At 37.5% G+C, this 18,163-nt stretch overlaps 1 protein-coding gene across 2 annotated transcripts in view; it reads left to right on the forward strand.

Moving 5' to 3' along the window:
* The window catches only part of hdac11 (histone deacetylase 11), a 28,637-nt gene extending 23,384 nt beyond the window's left edge, over window positions 1-5,253 (forward strand). For both annotated transcript variants that reach the window (XM_020618281.1, XM_020618282.1), the window contains 2 exons: window positions 813-991; window positions 2,019-5,253. In XM_020618281.1, the coding sequence (XP_020473937.1) occupies window positions 813-991; window positions 2,019-2,261 (422 nt within the window). In that variant the 3' untranslated portion in view covers window positions 2,262-5,253. The remainder of the gene's footprint in view (window positions 1-812; window positions 992-2,018) is intronic.
* The last annotated feature ends 12,910 nt before the right edge of the window (window positions 5,254-18,163 follow it).

The raw sequence follows: 18,163 nt of genomic DNA on the forward strand, positions 1-18,163 counted from the left end.
AGCAGGAAATCTGCTGTGCACCACTCCATTCAACACCATGATTTTATACAAATGAACCTGTCAATATATTAAGTTTGATGTTTGTAGGACCACATGCTAGCATTTAACTCCAATTCTAACAATACTGTGGATAAAATGTCACAATCCTGCCTTTAAAATCCTGTTCATTCTTCAGTTGTCTTCCTCTTGGCCATTACTTGAATTCATCATGTTTTATTACTGTCTCTCCTCTTAAGAATGTGAAATACATTCTGGCTTTTTTAAGATAAAGACCAGTATTAACCTGCTTCACATTTTCCTCAAGACACATGTATTTTCTTTTACCTTCAAAGACAGTTTTGATACTTTTTTCTTTCAAGTTTTCTTGAGGAACTACAGAAGCAGGACTAGACTTGCTAAACTACCAGAAACTCTGTTTTGCATGCGTTTGCATTGCTCTTTCCTGCTGTTGCAGATTAATTCTGTTTGAACTCTGAAACATAAATGTCTTCTAATTAACCCTTTTCATTATTTGCATGAATTATTGGAATTGTACACACTAATTAATTACAACCCTACTGCACAGTTGCATATCTGAGCATTTTATAGATAGAGAGAGTTAGTCACCTAAACCTTGCATAAGAATTATAAAAGAAATTCTGTTGCATGATATACTGCTGCAAGTATCGGTGTATATGTGAGGCCTTTGGATTGAACTCGGTATAAGTGCTGCTGTTTCATAATGGCTGGTTTACTGATGGCAGCTATGAGCTGTGGCTTTGTGGTGTGAGTCTTGGATGTATAATTTCCCTCTCTATTCTTCGGTATTTCAGGAGCCATAAAGAGGAAGGTGGAGCTGGACTGGGGCACTGAAGACTCTGAATACCTTCAGAAAGTAGAGCTCCACTCTGAGGGGTCTCTGAATGAAGTGCAACCTGACATCATTGTCTATAACGCAGGAACAGACATCTTGGATGGAGACCCCCTCGGAGGACTCTCCATATCACCACAGGTACTGTACCTCTAACATTCAGTGTGAAATTATTCTGGAAGTAGGGGTTTATCAGCTTGTAATGACAGAATTACTTCATATTAGAATAGCCTCCCAATAACTGAGCATTATCACCCTCATGCTTTATTGCAGGGCTATTGTGTTGGACTGACTTTTACTAAGGCTCCAAAACACTGCACCATCGAAGCGGCACCAATCTGTACCAATTTCTGTGTTGCACAGTGCACATATTAGTTAGTCGTTGAAGAGCATCTGCAGATCAGTTTTTTTATGTAAAAACAAAAAATCTACTTAAAGGCTAATGCTGACTATGTATATCTGCTCTACTGTAATGGCAGGAAAAAGGTCTGCCTATTAAACTGACGGACTCAGCTGGGTCAGCTGCTGTGTAGCTAATTTGTCAGACAATTTGAAAGCATAGCAAGAGCTCATCCAAATGAGCCAAATTTGAATTTATTATTTCCTGTGTGCAGAGATTTCCTGCTAGTTATCGTGCAAATTCAAGACAATAATTGGAGCAAATATGATGAATCAATATAAAGTGTTAGTGGGGATGGTATGCTCATGTGTGTTGCAGAGCTAAGTAATGATTTGGGCTGGTAAATGGCCTGAAAAGAAAACTTGGTTTGACCAGTTTTAATAACTGTTGTTTAATGTTCTGGTTGAACATGTGTTTCTGCCATACCTAATAATGTTTAAAATCTGTCCTTGTGCTACAGATTTCTCCATAATAAATGAGATTTTTGACACAAGCTGTTCCGCTCTCAATCCCTACACAAATAGGGGTCTGTTTTTTTTTTTTTTAGTCTGTCCTATCTGCGTTGCCCTGAGCAGCTTTCTGCTCCACAGCAGATCAGTGAGATATGGGAACGTTCAGGCATCTTCCAGGCATCCCCATCCATCCTCAGGGGAGGAACAGAGCAGAGATAGAAACGTTAGCCTGCAGCTTCATAGAATTCAGAGAAATGACTAGTCCTATCTAAAGTTGTGGGTAGACAGACAGCTTTTCTTTTCTTCTCTTTGCTAGGGCATTGTAAAGAGAGATGAGGTTGTCTTCAGGGCTGCGAGGCGGCGCGGCATCCCCATACTTATGGTGACATCTGGGGGATACCAGAAGACAACAGCCCGCATCATTGCTGACTCCATCCTCAATTTACACCAGCAGGGTTTGATTGGAGCCGAGGCTCTGGAAGGGGAGGGCTCATCATCACTGGTGACCAACATGATGTGCAGCTCTGGATCTGCAGGATCAACATCCACCACTGTGTGAGGGGCACTAATCCACACTCTCCAGCGGTGACATTTAAATTGCACTATAGAAACTTTATATTGTGCAGTTACTGTGTGACAGCAGAGATGATAGGTTATTGCTGTCATGAAATGTCAGAAATGTGTTTATTGGAAATGTATGATGGAGGTGTTAGGCAATACTGGTTTGCACACATACCACAAAACAAATTGACAAGATTTGGTGATTTTTTTTTTTGCCTTCTGTTTTTAATGTATAAGTTAGCAGTTGCTCAAAGGGAATAATAATTCAGAGAGGGAAATTATGCAGAAACAAATGACTACAGCAGGTTTCATAAGAGCTCACAAAAGAGTTTAAATTTTTATCAGCTGGGGAAAGATGGGTTTTATTCTTAATATATGTTCAGGGAAATGTTTTAGAGAGATATTCTTTCACCTCAGGAAATGTAATAAATGTGAATTTGTGAAGGATGGGAATATATTAATAGTGAATGAAATGGTACAGAGGTTGGATGTTCTAAAATAATATTAATTATCCTCCATCATAGTTTCTAATTATGGGGTGAAAAATAAAGATAATTGCAAATGAAAAGTGTAACTATCAAACATAGTCTAATGGGGATATTTAGACTTTTTAGAAAAGATAATTCCTTGTTTATTCCCCTTTAGCATTTTATAATGGTGTTTTTCTCTAGGTAGTAGTAATCATTATAGAGTTAATGGGGTTTCATTAATCAAGTTCAACCATTGTCTTTTTTTCTTTTTTGCTTAATTCATACAGTGTGTTTACATCCACTCTGATATCGATAGTTAGTGTTTACAGGAGAGCCTACATGATTTTTTTCTATACTAAAGTGTTTGTCTCTTAAGTTTGAACAAATCTGAAATACTAATGTAACTGTGAGCACTTTAACACAGTGTATGATAAAAGAAAGTTCGGCAACATTCCTCCTAATAAATGTTCTTTTTGCGGTGTTACTGTCATCTAGAGATCAAAGTCCTAAAACTGATCAGTGGTCAGTGATTAATGAGCAGGCCTGTACAGCCGAGCTTTTATGGGTATTAGTCCTCATTGGTTCACTGTAGTCAGACATTCAGCACTCCCCTAATGATGTTTACACTTAAAGCATTTGTGTAAAAGTTGACAAAAGAAATCATTAAATATATTGGCATCAATATGATTAATGCAGCTGCTGGAACAATATCACCACTTCCAGAAGACCCTAAAGGCTTTCCCTCAAACACAGACTAGATAGTGAGTTCCGTGCTTGAGAATGTGTGTGTACAGCATTACCTAAACCTTTTGAATTTCACCTAGAACATTTTGCTCTGCTGAGTAATGGTTTAAGTGAACTAACGCCTTATTACACCTGTTTCATATTTATACAGTATATGAATACAGCTGGAACATTGGTGGATTCATATGGAAACGTTTGCAGTTAGATTTTTTGAAATACATGTTTTTTAAGTTTGGTTAGTTTATTCTTGCAGTCCATGTAAGAGAAACAGGAAATAGTGAAAGAGAGGAGAGAAAGTGGGGTATAGCCAGGAGATGAGTAGGGGTGTGGACGCTTCAGTTATGTGGTATGTACTGTACCTTAACCGTTCAGTCACTAAGTCACCTTCTTTGAAAGGTGTAATTTAAGGATTATTTAAATTTATTACAACTCAAGGTTTTGGACACTATTTCTTTTAAAGACAGCAACACTGTGTTTTCTAAGTAAATTGTTATGATCTGAGAATTCAGTGATATCACCAAAAAAGTCCTATGGGGCAAGAAATCCAAGCAGTGAGGTGTTCCAATTTTTAAACACACTTAGCCTGGTTCCAGACCTCTGTGTCACTGCCCCATTACTGATTTGCTTAGGCTGTGCTCATTAACAACTGTTTCCTTTTGGAGAAACCGTTGACTAATCAAAGTTTGTAGGTGAGATTAAATATTGTACATCAGTGTACTACATAGCTAGCTGTATAGGTACATTCGTACATTAAAATAGCAACTGAAAAAAACTGCCACATAATAGTAGACATTCATAACCCAGAATCATTGCAATGGCTGTGAAAACCATTATACTAACTGCTAGAAACCAGTACCGCAGCCTTGGTGTCACCTGAAAATAATGTTCGTACTATAGGACAGATACTGGTGGCTAACTACTGATTGGTTAGGGCAAAACAAAACAAATGAATCCCCCTCATAAACAGAAACTGAAGAATGTGTCTGTCTGAAAGAATGAAGTGAAACAAAGTGGCAGTTCATTCTGATTCTCAGCCTGAAACAAACCTCCAGGTTGACCAAACCAGGAATAGAAAACAAGTGCAAACAGTAAAAGTCTTACCACACTGCCTGTTAAAAACATCCATCAAGGTTTACGGTCCAACTTTTTATTGACAGTTCAGCTGCTTTCACTTTTGGTAGACCCCTCCATATAAAGTGGTTTAGATTATCAGGATATACTTGGCTTACTTGCGACCTGTCTCAGTGCATTAGATGTGATTTTCTGTTTAGCAGCAGAGTAGACCTAAAGTGGCAGTTGGCAGGTGCTGCTGTAATGACTTTCTAATGCATTTTCACATTCATTATCTTCCCCTGCACTACTCTTAAAAAAGTTGCAAAAGTTAGGAGTGGACTGCAGACTCATAAGCATTTGAAAAGCAGTGTTCGGGTGCTTCTCCAGAAAGCTGTTTGGACAACTGTGGTACAGAGGTCATATTAGAGGTGTCACTCCTAACGAGCTAAAGCCTTTGATCTGGTGTGTTGCTTTTGAATACAGCTGAAAAAAAATAGTGTAGTCTACTTTTAATTAGGACTGCAATCCCACATTCCAGCTCATCAGCTCATTTCTGTGTCAGCAAACATTTTAGCCATTTAGCCACTGATTGCATGTTGCGTGCCAAAAAAAGAAAAAAAAAAGGTTTCCAAACTGTACTGTTATTTTTGGGTATGTTTGTGAGTCATGTTTGAAACTGAAAATAACTTCTATGCATTCATAATGACACTGAATAAATCATGTAACAACTAAAAGGCATGCTTGTCTTTTTTTGATACTGTATACGTAATGCTAAAAGTGTGTTTGGAAAACACTGGATTTAACTAGTCGCTGCTATATAGTTGTTTTTTTTTTCTACAGTCTAAATTGTCCACTGAGTACTGTTTGTCCTGTTTGGGTGTTCTTATAAAACCCTGCCTCATGCAATGTACTGACAGTCTAATACTTGTACCTTAATGACTCATTAAGTGAAGCCATTTATGGCATTTAGCTTCACTGATGCCTCCTTCTGGTGCAGTTTTAGGTAGTTCACTGGATCACTCTAAGTATGAGGTGACGTTGTTATATTGTTTCTCAGTTGAGTCTGATTAGACCTCAAATTAAAGTTAGGCAGCTGTCTAAATGTACACCTTTCCATGCCTTCACAATGAACACATACTATAGCTACTGTATATACAGTACATTTTAGTCCAATACTGTGATTTTTGACCAAATCACTTGCAAACCAGTGACAACTAAGGGAATTTTGTTCAGCATTGCAGGCCATTTAGTTGAAGGGAAAATAAACCTCTGAGCTAAAAATCTTACTAATAATCAGTTGGCAAACTCCTTAAGCTAGTTAGCGTACAATAGCTCTGTAACTAATGGCACAATAAGTTCACACTGATTTTTTTTATTCCCAAAAGACACATTTTTATATTAAAGGTTAATAAAAGTGGCTGATGCAAAAGAGTTGGTAAACTGTGCTGGCTTCTTTTATTTTGGACTCCAGCTCTCTGTCCCCTCCCAGGTCTGCACTGTAAGATAGCGTGCTGTTAGTCACCTGTGCCAATTCAGATCTGAATTTCAAAGGTTTAAGGTTCATTACTCTTTCATTGAAGTTTAAAAAGGGATGTATTAATTTCATGTTGCTGTTTTAGATTTATATATATTGTACACCATTTCTTCAGGAGCAGTAATATCTCATCAGGGGTAATAAGCAAAGAGAAACCCATTACAATTCCTGAGTAACTTGCCCAGCATTGGTTGCCAGCTTACGACAAATATCATTTTAACTGGTTAATGCTTTCTTATAGTCACCATGATATGCGACGCAGAACCAGTTACACTAAAGAGCTTGTTAATAACACTAGTCAGTGTATTAATTAGTGCATATTTCAGAAGCATCATGCATGTCTTCACAAAGCATGAGTGATATTAAAATGAATTCTGGTAGGTACTCCTAAATGTCATCCAGGAGAGTTGGTTGTGGAAATGTGTTATCTTGCATTGTTATTGACAACATAATTTCATGCAGACCATGTACCGTGGTGTTGGGACAAAAGAAGATTGCAGTAAGCCTCATTAAACACGATTCCTCGGCTGTTCGCCCGCCTTCTGGATACTGTCTTACCTCAAATGAACTGCTCCAGGGTTTATCTGAGGCCGAGACCGTCCAGTGCTCATCGTCTGGCTGCTTTGATTGTTATGTTTTCACCTTTACAGACGAACCAACCTAAGTGGTCTGTTCACAACCCATAGCCCCAAAAGCCAGAGTGAAAACAACATAATAACAAGTTAATAAAAGCTCTGCTCAATATGTTCTACTTTCACCAGAGACTGTGGAAATGAGTTCTGTGGTCTTTGGCAGGGATTTTACACATAAAGTTTAGTTTACTGGTAACAAGGAGTTCGTCTGTGTATCTTCTATAGCTGTACAGGAGCTTTATAAAGTTTGACATAATATGATGTCACAGAGCTCCAATCCAGATATCCATAATTTAATTTTGAATATCCAAAATATGTTGTGACTAGTAAAAATGTCAGTTTAGGTAACAACAATTTGTATTATGACTTATGACTTATATTATGAATTTGTATTGTATTCTTTGGCAAACTATTCTAAAATGCAATGGTTTTTCATTTTGGACATTTGAAATTTAAATTGTAACCAGTAATAACTGGATTGTAGATATATGAAATGGGAGTTTATCCTGAAAAGAATTCTACTGCATATATTCATAATGACCATTCTGAATATCAAAAAAGGACACGTGGAATTGAAAGCCCAATACACATGACTAGTGTGGACCAACACTAGCAAAAGTGATGTCATTTGTCCTAGGAAAAATGACATTGTTGATATATGAAATATTCTTTTTAACTTGAAATACAGTTTCTACTAGTATGTCATTTCATCGCCATTTTGACTAATGAGAATATAAGTTTGACTGGGAGAAATGCAATTTGACCATTTGACCTTTGCTTTAACACCACGATCAGTTCAATTCTTCATTTGAACAATATAAAACACCAACAAAATTACTGTACAGTCATTCCAGTCAGCATCAGCTGTATTTAGTGGTAATTAATATTTTTTTCTTGTGAGGTCTCCAATATTTTGGCAGTAGAACAATAAACTGCTGGCGTGTTCCTTTAATATTTGAATGGGTAGGATGGAAAAACATTCTGTCTATCAAGTATTTCTTGGAGTATTTAAACAAATGAACAACACAAGTCTGGTCAGAGTCAAAAGATGTCAACCTTCAAACCCCAGACTCATCTTGGTAGGTTACTGAGCATAGAAACACCCCCCAAGAAAACATACTATTAACAAGGGCAACCTCCTTCACAGTTTGATGCTTGGTTGTGGGTTAAGGTGTGGGATTTCCCTTTATACAATAAACATAAATGTCCCAGACAAAATCAATAGACCAAAGGCATTAGAATTCAATACATTTTCCCACATGGAAAATCCTAGTATCATTAAAAAGACAATTACTGAGAAACATGTGATACTATGAGCTCCTGGCCGTGCCGTCAGAGTAAATGGACCAAACGTGCTGAATGGCAAGGCATTCTAATCTGCACTGAAATTTGATCTGACAGTCCTATTAGGGTTTGCTCAGGTGTTTAAAGTAAGCGAGCAATCACTGGCAAGCGTAGTATAATGGGAGATCTCGATTATTGTTTGATCCAGGGTTTTATGGGAATTGTATTCTTTGGCAAACCATTCTAAAGCAGTGTTGTTCCTATCCATCATCCGGAAAGTCATGATACTGTTGTCAGTTCTTATTATTGTTTTCCAAACCACATTTGCTGACCTTTCCAGGCACATAGAAAGCTGCTTTTTAAATGAAACACAGAGCTGATGGCATTGACTCAGTTCCTGAAAATGTGAAGTGTTTGCTACACCCCAGGTCTTGCAATAAAATAGCAAAATTTTCTTTTACAAAGGTAGTTTCACTAAGTAGATTCAATGATTTAAAGGTCTTCTGGCCGCAAAATAACTGAGAACTAATTTTGCGAGAAAGTACTTTACCTTCAGGGTTGTTGGCCAGACTTTGACTAAATGTTACTAGTCCTTAGAGCTTTTGGGCTGTGGTCAAGTTGAATGTTTCAGATTGATGTTGGATGAGATTCAAAGCAACTCAGACTCTATTGGTCCTTTAAATCAGGGATCAAACTATCCACTTAGGCTTTCTGAACACATCCCTCCTGCCTCGGATACGTGATGCATGTGCTGTGCAGGGAGTAACTAAACTGTAAGTGGAACAGAAAGAGCTGTATGATGTTGACAGTTGGTGCTAGGGCTTTAGTGGGGGGAGATTAGATCATACAGACTGACTTAAACCTAATGGGATGCTGGATTTGTATCTTTGACAGTCTTGCCAAAGGGGCTGGAGTACTAGCAACCTACTTACATTCTCAACTAAAGCTCTAACATGCCTCTGCTTCTTATAAAGATGCACTCTTGTAAACTATTCACCCTAACTTAATGATCTAGAGTTTATGTTGATGCTGAAATATGGAAACATATCTTTTAAGATGTAAGTAAACCATACAGAGAGGGGCTTAATGTTGTGGCCATTTATAGCTCACCTAAAACCATCTGGTTTCCAGCAGGTCATATCCACCACAAGCTAAGCTTGGTGGTCATTAAATGCTTGGTTCTGCCCAAATTGTAGACATATTGCTAAAGCAGATTTAATGTAGTGCACCTTCACTGCTGTTTCCCCATCTGGAAAAGGATATGAACCTATCTGAATTTTGAAGGCGGAATTAAGAGTTAGGTAGTTAACTTTCTCTGCCAATCCTGGAAAGTAGGAACTGAAAAATTGCTGATAAAATGATGACAAGGGTAAATAAGCCTGATGCAGCTGTACAGGTTATTAAAAGGTACCTTACAGGAAAAAAGACCTTGATTATGGTGATAATTTTTAAAGCAGCTAATTATGGTTTGCCCAATGTGGGCAGAAGCTGTAAAATGCCACTTTTATTAAGTTGCTATGGCTACTGTATGTTAGCAAACAGCTGCTTATGTACATATCCAGTAACGTTCATTTTGAGCTGTGTTTTGAACTACCTGATAAAAGGCCCCAGATGTTCTCTCATTTAAGGTCTCCACCAATGACTTCTGGCTATTCAGCTGCTTAATGTTCCACTCTTTTGGAGGAGATTATTAACAGGTTTGACTGAACATTTTCATTGAGAACAGATGCTTACTGGTTAGTTAGAAACACAACACTAAAGAGGTGACTTTTAAAACCAAATCAATGAGCTGAAAGACAATTTTGTGTAGCTGAGAGAAACTGCAGAATTGGTGAAAATTCTCTCTCAAAACTACAGATACTGATTTGATTTATTAATAATATAAAAGTAGTTTTAGTGTAGCTTTTAGTTACAAAAACTGTTACCACAGGTTTCATTTAATCTGAACATGGTGTATGCAGGATGGAAAAAACATTTGCAAATGAGTGTTTAGGACAAGTTAAGCTAACAGGAGATGATGTCAGATTAAATAGTAAAGCGAATCAAAGTGTCAGTTATAAAATTACAAAAAGTCATATTTTCCTCCATTTTACTTCTCTCTTATGTTATCAACATAACAAAGTGATAGCATTCATTAGCCTTTAAGAAATCAGCGTCTTTTTCTGTTCTCGTTGACATCAGCTTTCATTAGAAATAAATGGTCCCTATGAAAACTGTGTGCAGTGGAAATAGCAGAAAAATCTCTGCTAGATCATTTAGATTTAGGCAGAGGAAGAAAACGTGCGTGTGTTTTCTTTTATTAAATGAGTGAAATGACCCTTTAATATACCGATTTGCTGGAGGCATTGTATTCTTGACAACCCACCTTGATAGAAACACAGTAAGACATTCCACCTTTAGCAGTATAAGTTAATACTATTTGCCCCCGATGTGCGCTCAGGGTGACAGGCATATGTGACTGACTACTTTCATGGTTTTACAGCTTGAAGACAATATGTCTGACAGCAAAATCCACCCAAAATCTAGACAAATTTTGCTTCTCATAATATACCCCTCCCTTTCATACTGTTTAGTGGTTCTGATGTCTATGGATCCAGTGACAGTGAGATATTAATGGCAGACACATCACCCGCAGGGACCTTTTCTCATTGTTTCTCTCCAGTTCAGTAAATGCCTCACAGTGGAATTTGTTTACAACCTAATGTATGATAGATTATGTAATCTCTCCCATGCAATGCAGTGGGAATATCAGGTTATTTCACTCACCTTGTCAGATTTGTTTCTAGGATGCTGCCTGCACTCTGGTTATCATTTTATCTTTCACTCACACTAAGTTTATATATAATCTGAAGGACTTAGGAGTGACCTCTGAAAACAGTAAGTGAATCATTCCTTTGTACTGAAGCACAGAGAAACAATAGTGGATCAGTTTGTAGTGTAAAGACAGATCTTTGTTGTGCAAAGAGGCTGTTCCTACACCTCCTGACAGCTCCTGGATTTACAGATATAGTGAGAGCATACAGTGAAGCATTGCTTCAGGAAAGTCCTCCAGCAGCTGTCAAAACATTTTGTGATCATGCCACTCCATTTCCTTCCCAACCTTCAGATGGTATCACTGAATATAATAAATAGATGGCTATTAAGGGGCCATTTCCTCAGTATTTTTTTAAATGGGAATGTGAAGCAGGTGTTGTAACAAGTTCTGAAGCAGTTTATGCTTCTGTAGAAAAGTTCTGGCTAAACATATTGTGAGTAAACACTAACTGTTCACCCAGCCCAGCCTCAGCATTAAAATAGGTTTTCCACCTGTTTGTTCACTAAAACTAATAAGTATTTATTTATTTATTTATTTTACAAAGCCTGACTTCAGCTGCTCCGTTATCACTTTTATAGCTCTAATAGTTTCCATTAGCGTAAAATTAACCACTGATATCCTGTAGTCACACAACACATTACATTGTTAATCTACAACTACTATAGCTTGGTGTAATATCAGACATAATTAATATAATGATTTTTATACTTTAGAGAGTGAGTGAAGCAATAAGGAGACAGAAGAGAGGGAGAAACTCAAGATGTGACGGAAAGGACGGTGACATGGAGAAAGTAAAAAGGGTCAAAAGCTCAAGATTTAAAGAAAACAAAAACAAAAAATGAGGGAAAAGACAGAAACTGATTCAGTCCTGACACCTATTGTAAATTCTTAAATAAGAAAAGCACAATTGAAAAGACAGTATGGCCAGTACAAACAAGGTAAAGGTAACAAAAAAAAAGATATGTTATGCATTAGATTTCCACAGTTATGATTCAGTTACTACAACAACAAAGTGATGTCATAAAAAAGTACCGTGAGCTTTTTGTTTTAACAAAGTTCCCTTTTATTCACTAATTATTTCCACTTAGTTCCATTTGGCTTTTTTTTTTACTTTATCATCAATAACTGTTAAGCTGCTGGCAGTGACACCTGACAATTACTGCACAGTTTTTCCTTTAAGAGTCTACTAGCAAAGAAAAGGAAAGGGAGCCACTGGGGTTGTGAGTGTGACTCTTACTAGTGCTGTGTAAATGTACATTATGATAAGCTTATCAAGGCAACCAGTAAACATGGACGGAGAGTTCAGTTTGCACCCAGTGAACAAGGACAATCAAGATTCTATAAAGTAGTGGATATTATAATTAGAAATTTGTCAAATTCACATAAATAAAGTATTTTAGATATATTTAATATTTTTGGATTAACATCTTCAAAAACTTGACTTTAGGTTTAAAGAAATTGTAACATTAAGTATTCATAAGTCAATAAGAATCAATAAAAGATTTTTTATTAACATTTATTCCTTAATAGACAAGCTTTCAAAAACTCAGCTCATCTGCATCATCAGGACTGTGTGGGTGTGGCTGATAGTGCTTTGGAGCATGAAAGTACCTGTCATCTCCTTTCTCCCTTAGTGAGGAGAGCACACAGAGAAAACCTCTCATGTGAATAAACCAGAACTCTGGTTCTTTTCTAGGCAATACATTAAAGTGAAACATCAAAAAAGAAATGGACATTTCTTAAGTGGAATTATATTCCTGCCGTTGTATAGAATGGATTCAGATCGCCATGCTCAGACAAACAATTTGTGAAAACTGAGCAGCTGAAGTGAAAATAACTATAAGGTTTCACCTTTTTTTTTTCAAATTCCTGCTCAGGGTTTTAGGGTGAAGCTGGAAGAATTTGAGCTCATGACCGGAATCTTTAAGATGTTGCCAGTGACTGTGATGCTCCACAAATAGACACCATACCTTCTGCTGATCTGTATTTCACTCTCAAGGGGCTGTCTCACACTCAGTGGTGCCTGGCAGTACTGACAATACACACAGCAAGTTCATCGACATGTTGGATATTTTAGTGACCCTTCCTTGGATGGCTCACCTTTTGTCTTCTTTTATCTTCTCTCATTTTATGCATTTGACGTGTGGTTGCTAGCAAGCTACCTGCATTGTGATTTATGATGCTGAGCCAGTTTAGGATGCTGGCAGCTGTGTGTGATTTGTTGATGTTTGGAATGGTATGACTCAGGCTGTCTTGCTGTTCGCCGTGCTCTGAAGTTTCCCGCCATACAGGTGTCCATGAATTATTCAACTCTTTAAATTGTAATGCTTGGTCCTAACCAGCAGGAGGCCCCATTTGTGGGTAGTATATACTGTAGCTGTACACTTGCTGGGATAACACAGGCCTTCTTATTATGTTAGATATTTTGGAGGAGAGAGCGCCAACCTACTGAAAGCACCAATCACACAAGCAGGAAGAATGAATAATGGGTTATTATTATTCCCACAACATAAACACTACATAGCTATTAAGTTTCTTCACTTCTGCTAACTGTTGACTCCATTTGTTCACAGTGATCATTAAAAACACTTTCACTGGAAAAGATCCCATTATGTCTGTGGTGGAACCATCTAAAAAATGTATCAGAACTAGACAACAAAAACATGTACAGGAGTTAAAAAAGTAGAAGTTACATGTGAACAGTGGAAAGACACTGTCATCTTTGGCTCCTAGGATGGCGTTAGGCTGTCATGAGCATCCACTCTTAAAGATCAATACACCATATAGCTGAACATTTTAATGTCTTGGTGAGTTTACCTGAAAATAACTTTAAACTGAGTGGACATTTGATCAGAAGGGTTTGAATTCAAAATGTGAAAAATTATATAACATTAGGTTAAAGGCTACATTTATATATTTTTGGGGGGGTAGGCCTACCTGACATTGCTGCCATATTGTGCATCATCATTGTACATAAATATACTTCAGTAATCAGAAAGAACATTTTGATATAGCACAAACCCACTGCTGGAGAGGCTGTCTAAATACCTGCCCATGCTACAAAACATCACTTAAATTTCCCAGTATAATCCATTTCTTCCAGTGGAATCACTCTGGATTCACTCACAGGACTATTTCTTTGTCCAGTTCAAATTCGTTGAACTCTATCATAACTGGGTTGACCCAGGTGAGACAGTTTGAACGTTAATAAACTAACATTGTAGGCAATTGCTAGCTGAAAACTAGCAAGTTTGTTAGTTGACAGCTCTTCAGCAAAGCTCTTTTAATTAATCAATAGGCTACACAATCCTGAGAAAAACATACAACACAAAACATTATAGTAAACCATCAGAACAGCTCACACTGTTAGTGATAACTAAAGACATTTAAAAGCTTGGTAACATTAGTTGATTAATTGCATCTATGTTTCCCTCACTTTGCCATATTGTGCATCATCATTGTACATAAATATACTTCAGTAATCAGAAAGAACATTTTGATATAGCACAAACCCACTGCTGGAGAGGCTGTCTAAATACCTGCCCATGCTACAAAACATCACTTAAATTTCCCAGTATAATCCATTTCTTCCAGTGGAATCACTCTGGATTCACTCACAGGACTATTTCTTTGTCCAGTTCAAATTCGTTGAACTCTATCATAACTGGGTATACAGTATTTTTAAAATTAAATCTATATTGGTTTCAAGTCCAAATCCATTTGTATGAAGCCACTATGGTTTTTAAGTCATGTGTTTTCCCCGTGTGAAGCAAGACCTCTATTTGTTCAAGACTCAGTGTGGACCACTTGTGAATTTTGTTTGCACCAAAAACATTCTATGCACACACAAGTAAGATTTTTAGAACACATTTTCTTCTATTTATTGTAGATGCCACTTAAAAGAACATCTGTTCATATGTCGGACTCTTGGCCCAACTCACAGTAAAAAAAATTTTTTTACTGCCTGTAAATCCAAAATCTTTAGGTTTAGCATTTCTGCCCCTATTTTACCATAATAAAATATAAATTTCATGAAGATGCATGTAAGTGTGTTGAAGACAGGAGAAGGCCTCTGGAGCCTCAGGACCACACGGGGCAGACTGAGCTTTCATCACTCAGTCCCCCAGCGGCAGTAAAGACTCGGCTCTCTGCCTGGATACAAACTGAAAAATAATCAATCAAGCTGTTGACCTACTGTGCCAAGACATACAGTACAGCAGTCTTTCAATGTCTGGAGCAAGTGTTGTTATAACAGTGTTAATTTGTTTGGGTTTACAGATTCTCCACTGTCCTCTCTGGGAAGACTGAGCAACTGTTTACCTTCAAATAGTTTAATATTCAATGAATACATCAGTTTTTAAGATGCAGGAGTAGCCCATGTCTCCAAACAGCAGTGAGAAGTGGTTGAAAAACCTGACCTCCAAAACCCAGAAGTCATGTAATATGATGCATGTGGTGAGTTTATACTACAAAAGTGTAAAACAGTGTTGAGTCCAGCTTTCTTTGGCAGGAGTTCTACCCACTGGAAAGAGTTTAAAAGTTACTCTTAGAAATGCTCCAACATTTTGGGAAATGTGTTGACTTACTGTGAAGTATAAGAGAGAAGCTCAAAGTTAAATCTACGTATGTGTGCGGGTTAAATTAGCCTATTAAGTTATTATTAGCACACACACAGAAAGATGGGGACACAGCTGACTTGCATCAAATTAGTTAAAGATACATCCAAAAGGTGGCAAGTTTTGAAAGCTGCAACGTGGGACATTTTTTAAGTGATACACAGATACCATAGCCTAGTGTTCTAAAATCATTTATGTGTGTTAGCTAGCAGTGCTTACACGACAATATGTTGTCTGATAGTTCTACATTTGTTTAATTTAACAAATTTTATGTATGAAAGCTTTAGAACTTTTACAGTAAATAATTTGAAAGAACCAGTGTTGTAATACTCGGGTCCGACTCGAGTCCAGATTCTCAGGACTCGTGACTTGGACTTGAGCACCGATGAGTCACACTTGGACTCAGACTTGAACATTTGGAGACTCAAACTCCGACTTTTTTTCTTTCTTCTGTGTAATAAGAAAGAACCCACAAACAAGAAACATAACCCGCCAAAGTTTCCTCCCCCAGAACACCTGCTAACTGTGGGCAACAGCACCAGTCTTTCCCCTCTGGGCGTATCGCTGTCTCTGTGTGATATGTCCCTGTGTGTGTGTGTGTGTGTGTGTGTGTGTACACTCCATAGCGCTCCCCCTGGCTCCCTGGCATGCTACAATATTGATATTAAACCCTGTTCACCCGCACCATGCTGTACCCAGTACACTTTCATTGAAGCTAATACTCCATCTTAGAAATTATTTTTATGTATCAAATATGTTTAGTAATATGTTGATGCAGTATAAAATGGGAATATAAAATGGTGATAGATGTGTTTAACCTGCACCTTAATGACACTAACTCCGGTAACAGGGACTTGACTTGATTATTCTTTGGTGACTTGGATTTGACTCGAAGTCAAACACTAGGGACTCGAGACTAAACTCAGACTTGAGGTTTAGTGACTTGACTACAACACTAGATAGTACTAGGCTACCCTGCTCCTAACTACAAGTTAAATCATAGGACTTTATCTGTAATGAACATACAGATAAAAGTGTTCCAACTCTGGTAAAGCAAAGCTCAGTTCTTCACTTTTATTTATTGATTTGTTTTTTTTACATTCTTTGAAAGTTCATATAAAGACTAGAATTTGGGGGAAATGGCTTAGACTACATTTTGTAGTCCTCTGTGTTCATAGCTGTTCTTTGTTTTAGATCTGGGGTGGTGTAAATTTGTTTAACCTTATAAACAATTAGAAGTGAGTGCATCATGCCAAAGAACATTTAATAGTGCTTGAAGTAAATTTGTGTTACTGGGCTAAATAAAAAATAATTTGACTTGACGTGCTGGCATCATTTTTCCCAACAGTTAACAAATCTCTCATTTCAAAAGTTGATAAGTCTATAATTGGACATAGAACAGTTTTAACAGGCTAGCTGTGCAAGTGTCTTGATGCCATTATGGCCATTTTTCTGTCATTCCTTTTTATGATTGTAGTCAAGTACCAAACTAGCTGTGTAGAAACAGGATGCACTGGAATATATGGATCTGAGAAGCTCATAGTTTCTAAAAAAGATGGGGAAACAGACGTCAAGGAACATAACACCAGACATTTGACATACTGAACAAATCAGATGATTAAGAAGGCTAGGGTCTTATGTTGAATATATGCATATCATAGTTTGAGATGTTGTTTTATACGCATATCTGATTACCTAGGACTTCCAACAAAAGCAGTGAAAAGGAGACAGAATGTCAGCAAGTGAGATTGATGTTGTTCATGTAACACAGACATATAGGGAGGGTGTTCGGAGACTCAGAGGTTGATTACCTGACCCATTAAAATGTTTCCTCTGGGAAACCGGCTGCTCTTGCTGCACAGACAGCAAAACAGTCATGTTCAGCCCTGATTTGATGGGCCTGTTGGCGGGCCTCGGATGGAAGCCAAAGGTTCTTATTCATCTACCGCAGATGAAGCTGTCATGGAAGTCTCTGAAACAACCAAGAGCAAGTGGGGAAACTGCTGTCCACATCCAAGCTGTCACAGTCAATTAGGAGCAAAGAATTAGGAAAACAACCAGTCTTTCATAGCAAGGCAAAGATTAATATGCTGTGTGCCAAATATTCTGTTACTGCTGGCCATGAGCCTGTAGAGATTAATATGTTAGGATTTTGCATGATCAAGAGCAGATAAACTACAGCTTTTCTTAAACAGCAAAGGTTTTTGTATGTAAAACATCACTTTGAGTATAGCAAGAAGTTGAGTTTATTTCATATTTATACACTGCAGTCTTCCAGATTGGAGCTTTATTGTGATATATGAGCGTACCTGATACACTTAATGTTATTGCCCTTATTGATAATTCAGCCCGATTGTGTTAAAAGTGCTTCTATAAAACATCTTTGACTGCATTCAGATTGTAGCAGAGCACACTTCTAATTTAGTTTGATCAAGTCACATATTGGCATGAAATCAAATCCCATTTCAAGTATGGGATGATATTCTTTCAGTTTGTGTTTTTTTGATTCAGTGCTGAGCCAAATATCCAGATGGTGCAGCCTGGAGTCTCATCCACAGTCCTGCCACTGCTGATGCATAACTTCTATCTCAGGAATTCTTGGAAGGAGAAGAACACAGAAGAGCCATAATAAGAAATCCCTCTGATGAATTCAAGCTACAAAACAAATGAGCCAAAGCAGGGCTCAGGATTTAAATACAGTTTACCATTAACATTCAATATTGCTGACTGTCAAGGGATTGTTTGAATTTAG

The sequence above is a fragment of the Monopterus albus genome, unplaced genomic scaffold (genome assembly GCF_001952655.1).
Source record: "Monopterus albus unplaced genomic scaffold, M_albus_1.0 scaffold203.1, whole genome shotgun sequence".
Classification (NCBI taxonomy): domain Eukaryota; kingdom Metazoa; phylum Chordata; class Actinopteri; order Synbranchiformes; family Synbranchidae; genus Monopterus; species Monopterus albus.